At 49.6% G+C, this 6244-nt stretch overlaps 1 protein-coding gene across 2 annotated transcripts; it reads right to left on the reverse strand.

The window, feature by feature from the left end:
* Positions 1-90: 90 nt before the first annotated feature.
* RNF25 (ring finger protein 25) lies at positions 91-6215 on the reverse strand. Of its 2 annotated transcripts, none has more exons than XM_059703170.1 (10): positions 6098-6215; positions 3764-3838; positions 3411-3513; positions 3255-3322; positions 3088-3157; positions 1917-1988; positions 1677-1820; positions 1345-1437; positions 929-1063; positions 91-733 (listed from the first exon to the last, which is right to left on the reverse strand). In XM_059703170.1, exons 1-10 carry the CDS (start codon positions 6136-6138, stop codon positions 155-157), a joined length of 1380 nt encoding a protein of 459 aa, XP_059559153.1. In that variant the 5' UTR covers positions 6139-6215; the 3' UTR covers positions 91-154. The 2 variants fall into 2 exon arrangements, with proteins under 2 accessions (XP_059559153.1, XP_059559154.1); XM_059703171.1 differs by having other exon boundaries at positions 5327-6183.
* Between the last annotated feature and the right edge of the window lie 29 nt (positions 6216-6244).

Below are 6244 nucleotides of genomic sequence, written 5' to 3' on the forward strand. Positions count from 1 at the left end.
TGAGGCTACTCTGGCACACTCCAGCCTTGCTAGGAATTTAGGAAGACAGCCATACGTCACAGGCTTGGCGCTACTGAGCAAAGAAAGCCAAACAAGGCCAAATCTCTTTATTGCCCCCCTCCTACCCCCATTTCCCTGTCCCACCACAGTACTGCTAGGAACCATCCTCTGATTCCAGGCTCAAGGGCTCCCTTTGAGTACCAGGTGGGTAGGTTCCCCGACCCCGAGGCAGGCGGGGATAGGAAGAACCTGGTGTCCGACTCTTAGAACGCTCCCAGCGAGCACAGTCCCGAGTCCTGCGGGGCGGGGGACCCTGCCAGTTGCCAGGCCCATTCTCTTGGGAAGGACCTCCAACCCCTTGGTTATGGGGTTCTTCTGGCTTTACGTCCATGGACTCCTTGGGCCCCTCAGGAAGTGGCAGTTCCTGGGTGTCATTGGTACCTTTGTGGGCATTGTATTCCCCTCCCTTTAGGTGCCTCCGTTCAGGCTGTCTCCAGGGGCCTCGGTTGGCCCGGGGTGTATCCAGGATAGTTTTCTGCGTCTCGCTCAACCTTTGCTGATTTGGCCCAGTCCCTGGAATCTTCTCGCACATATACTGGGAAGCCGCAGGCAGAGGAGCTGACTGGGTAGGTTGGGCAGTTGATGAAGGGGACAGTTCTGTGGCAAGGGCACTGAGTGGTTGGGATCCTCTGGAGGCATCTACAGCTGACTCAGGTTCCACATGGGCAGGCGGCTAGAAAAAAGTGAGCAGATGCAGATAAGGAGATTCAGCTTCTCAAAGCAGGGAACTACAGGCCTCTCGCCCACTAAATGAATTGACCGCCATCAGCCCGTAGCCGCCCTGTGTAGAACAAAGCTTAGCATGGCAGAGGGGTGTTCATAGGAAACTTGGTGTCACTAGGGAAGGCGTGGGAAATTGCTTCCTCACCTGCTGGAGGCTGATAAAGTACCGGTTACGTTCAGCCTCTAGGTCAATGATGCCCCCCCTCTCCTGTTGCCTCTGGTAGAGCCGCCTGAGCTCTTCTTGTTGGCGCAAGCTTTCTGCATTTGGCTTGTACAGCTCCTGGTAGGAAGGGCGCAGATTGGCAGGGAGGGAAGAATAAACACAAGGTAGACCTGAGCCCCTGCTCTTCCGGGACTGCCTCCGGAAATCTGTGCAGTTGTTGGTTTTTATCCCTCAGATTTGGGCTCCGGAATGAAGCTTGGGCTCCAGTGTGGGCTGTGGCTTTATAGGGGTCTCAGATTGAGCCCAATTTCAGAGCTCATTCAAGGCAAACAAGATGCCGTCCCTCCCCCCTCGGAGAATGCCCTTATTCCTGCTCATATTAGGAGGGCGTTCCTTACCATGGGCTGTTGGGGCTCAGGGGCTGCTTTTAGTGAGGCAAGATCATACACGAGGGGCTCTCTGCACACTGGACACTGCACACCAACAGCCTTCTAAAAAGAGAGGAGAAAACCACACCCCTGCTTCACGGCCCAGGATGATCACCAGCTGCCCAACCACTCGGCCAGCCTAATCTGCCGAGGGCTGGGACAGAAGGCACAGGCATGCCTGTTTCTAAACAGAAGTGAGTGTTCACTCATGACCATAAGAAGGTTAACAGCCCCTGGACTGGACGGGGAGAAAAGGTTGTTAGTCATCGGTGTCAAATGTAAGCAGGGTCTGGCGGGCCGACCTGTTTGGTTGCGGCATGATGCCGTTCCTGTTCCTGCTCCTGTCCTTGAGCCTGCAGCTCATGCTCCATGTGCTGGATGTACCGAGCAAGGCAGTGGCAGTGGAAATAGTGGTAACAGGGTGTTTTTGTAAAGGCTTCGTTCTCCTGGAGGGAGTATGGATACAGGGCGCTACATCAGAGCTCCCTCATGAGCCCTCCATTGCCTACCCAAGCAGACCCCAAGTCACAAGAGAGACCCACCTGGAAACCATAGAGGCAGATGACGCACTGGCCATGTGGGATGTTGTTATCTGTGAGAATTTCCTTCCCTTTCTGAGAGGAGAGAAGACACTGTTCAAACAGGGAGGCGGCAGCAAGAACTGTGAGCAAAACCTGTCACTACACCCAGGAGTAACTGGTCTCCCACCACACCTGTCTGTTACCTCGTGTGCACACATTTCTGTCTTGGTGATGCTCCCTCTGCTTGGAATCAATCCTGCTTTAAGTCCCTGACCCTCATCCAACTGCCAGATCAAAATCCAATTTGTTTTCCCACTCATTAGTCACCTTTAATAGCTCGAGGATGAAAATAATGCATCTTAGAGAAAAAAAGTGTTCATTGAAAACTCATCTTCTAGGAGGCCTTTCTTGGTTAGCCCCCTTTGAAATCATTGCCCCAGTGAGTTTGTTCTGGAATAGGCTTTCAGAAAGAAAATCAAGGAACAGAGAACTCAAAGGCATCAAGTTGAGCTATCAAATATGCACTTGCACTGTTATTTCAATGGTTAATACTTTGGAATTCCACAAAGTTCAACACTGCTTTGTGGAGGCCTGACTCAGGAGTGCTACAATGACCTATGCACTCACTCTCTGACACCAGACCACCCAACTTTATTCTTTTCTGAACATTTCTCTAAAATACTCAAAGTAGAGAAAACGAGACTATACTTAATTGTGTGTTTTTTAACCTCAAACAGCAAAAGTGACCTTTGTATGTTAACTTGTAGTTCTAGGTGGTGCTTCCTGTGGGTTTCCTTCACTAGGAGAGAAACTCTGTACAGAGCCATGACTCTGGAGTCAGCTCTAATGGCAGACTAGCCTTCAAATGTTCATTTGTGGCAGAGACCCTCCCGGTCTCTTGCTACTTTCAGTCGCCAGTGCCAAGAAAACAAGAAATGCACTGAAACTAAAGCTAGACTAATGCAAGTTAAAGAAGAAATGCAATTTTCTATCAAGATGCTGGAATAGGCAACGTGAGAAAGCTATAGAACTGTCCTGTTGGGAGACTTTTTTGAAGCAGAAGAAAGTCTTGTCTTTCTGGAGTTAGACCTTACCAAAACAAGGACTAAATGGAAGAACACAGACATATTCATGATTCTAGGCCATGGCTTCCCTTGAAAGAAAGCACATCTCCTCAGGCTAGACCTCTTACCTCGATGAGCTCATAGAGCATGGCAGTGCCCAGCCCAGCCTTGGCTACATGGCCCAGTGCCTGTGAAATCCTGGAGGAAGAAGGCAAACCAAACATTAGGCCAGCTTCCTTCCCTCCCCAGACTGAGCTGTATTCTGAGTTTCCCCTGCTCTGACCAGCCTGCTTACTTGTGGATCTGTTCATCTGAGAGTCCTCGGGGGTTACGAATAGAGATCTGTGGCGCCTCATTGGGATACTAGTAGAAAACCAAAAATTACTGCTAAAGCACCCCACCCTAGACCTGCCCCCTTCCTCCCTTTGCTGCAATAAGGTAGGGAGCTCACCTGTGCTGGGACCTGAAGCACCAGAGTGAAGCAGACATACTGTGAATCCTGGTCTTCGGCAGTGGCAGGGTGCAGGGTGATGCAGACCTCCCACGGCGAAGATCTGTAGGTGGACGAAGTGGAGACCTGGGATGTGACTGGGCAAGGGCTGGAGGGCTGGGGAGGTTGGGGGTGAGGTAGTAAAGCGGGCAGAGGGAGTAAGCAACAGGCTCCCTCTGTTCTTGGTGGTGGGGGGGGAATGAAAGGAATAGTCTTTACACGAGAGAAGCATTTTTGAATCAGGGCTCACAGATTGTGCATGGAAACATCTCATTTCTAAGGGGACCCATGTCTACCTCTACTGGAATACGCACCTGCCATTTCCTTTAATCACTTGTAGTTCATCCAGATAGATAGATTCTAACACCTCGATTTCAGAGGGGAGGACCCTACAGAGAGAGAGTTTTAGAGATCATTTCTGCCAACAGACGAGGAAACAGGTTCTCAGGAAGGTGAAATTACTAGCCCAAATCTCAAGGCCCGACAGGCAGAACTCAGATGAGAACCTGGTTTCCTGACTCCCTAGTTAAGTTTTGTTGATTGTTCCCTAGTAGCCATCTCTCTGACCCAGAAATATGATGTCCATTGATTAACGTCAAGGTTACCAATACCACTCTTGGCTTTCTCTACACTACTGTTCATGGGAATCACAGTATTTACATATACTGCCAATATTAATTACCCTAAACCTTCTCAAAGGAGATACCATCTGAACAGACCAAGGTGATATAAAAGCTGTGTCGCTGTGTTGTAGTGGAAGAGCCATCAGCCTTAGAGTCAATAGGTACCAATTACATATTACCCATGTGATCTGAGTAGTTACTTATCTCTGTAAGCCTGAGTTACCCTGTCTAACATATATAAATGATGCCAAATCCTCACCCTACTCTCTAGGGTTATTGTGAGGACGAAAGGGCTTTGTTTATGTAAGATATCTAGGAACATCTTGGCCATAGTACCTAGCCTATATTTGTATATAACCTTTTCCCTTAAAAGGGAAGAAGGATATAGTTAGTATTCAGGGTATTTATGACACTGTTGTATCAACCTGTCCAGGTCAGGATCCAGCGGTCCTGATGTAAATCAGAGGACACACATTTTTAATCACAGAAACAGCAGTCGTAATGACCCTGAAGGTGACACTGATAATACATTAAAAGATGCATAATTGGCTTGCTTTCTTACAGGTATATTGTTCCCTCTTCACCAAGAGCAATGCTGCTCTTAGCATGACTTTTTATTAGTGGTTCTCAAAACTTTCTTTTTTTTTTGTTTTGTTAATCCTCATTTCTATTACTTTTTCAGAGAGAATGGAAGGGAGGGAGAGAGAAAGATTGATGTGAGAGAGACACATCAATAGTTGCCTCCTGCAACTGGGGGTGGGGAGCGAACATGCAACCCAGGTTCATGCCCTTAACCAGGAATTGAACCCTAGACCCTTCCATGAAAGGCCCAATGCTCTAACCACTGAACACACAAGCCAGGGCTCAAAACTTTTTTTGTGTGTGTGGGTCTCACAGCATCACAGGCTAGCTGTGCAATCACTGCTGCTCTCCCCATGCATCAAAGTGTCTCCTCAGAATCATAATGTTCCCCTGAACAGGCTGAAAACCATGAGTCTAATGATTTCAATAAAGGCCAGCACTGTCTAAGCTTTCTGAATCAATGAAGCCTCCATCAAGAGGCCCTTCAATATTTCACTCAGTCTAGCTGGGACTTGAGCCTTGATGTGAAGTATGGGGTGGGATGGCGGTAAAGTTGTGACCCAAAAAGGGGGGAGGGGACTGTAGAATATCCTAGTACTAAGGATATAGGATTTGGAATCAGGCAACCAGGATTCCTAGTCATGGCTATGTCCCTTTTGGCAAATCATTTACCTGTCAGGCTTCATGTAGTCTCCTCAGATGCCTACATCTCAGAGTTATTCATGAAAAGGAGGCCGATGTATGTTACAAACCCCTCATGATCCTCTCCACTACTCTATGAGGTAGATGCCACACCCACCTTTCCACAGCAGAGGACACTGACTCATAGAACATAGGAGGCCTGGTCGGCATCACACAGCTAATAAAACGTGGAGTGGACCCACTTTGATCCTCTTCCCAAATCCCAGAGTCCTTTCAGGTTCTGGTCTCTTTTAGAATGCTTGAGAGAAGGACTAAGAGAGCTTTTTGTGAAGTGTAAGGCTTTATTCAGACAACAGCCCTCAGTACTGTCAGGGAGGCAGAAGGGAGAGGAAAGCCTCGGCAGAGATAGGCTCACCAAGCGGGGCGGGGACGGGAGCCGGAGGACAGGTTTTGGGAGGTTAAAGAGACGTGGGGCCATATGATGAGCAGGAATCCCCCCGGACCCTGAGCAAATCCACTTCAAGAAGAGACAAGGGGATAGGATGAGGCCGGAGGAAAGAGGGTCGAACCAGATAAGGCGCGGCTCGCCCTGGCCTGGTCAGCGCAGATCCCGTCGTCTCTCGCTTAGATCAGCGCCCCTCCACCCACCCACTCCCAGTCCAGAAGCTCTCAGGGAAAGATGTCAGCGTCTCTGCCATCCCTCGCTCCGCCCCACATGCCCGCCATACGGACCGTCCACGGCGCCGCTAGTCCCCCGGACCGGATCCAGGCGGTCAGCCAAAGCCCATGCCCCAAAGTTACCAGTCCTCCTCCCCTGCAGCTGCCGACGAAGATGTCGCCATGTCTTCTCCGGCCCACAGCCGGAACCGGAAATACTCTCCAGTTACTCGGAGGCAGAAAGTTAAGGGAATGGCGGCTGCGTGGCTAAGCGGAGGTTGCTAAGCAACC

This window comes from Myotis daubentonii, chromosome 7 (genome assembly GCF_963259705.1).
Source record: "Myotis daubentonii chromosome 7, mMyoDau2.1, whole genome shotgun sequence".
In the NCBI taxonomy this organism is placed as follows: Eukaryota; Metazoa; Chordata; class Mammalia; order Chiroptera; family Vespertilionidae; genus Myotis; species Myotis daubentonii.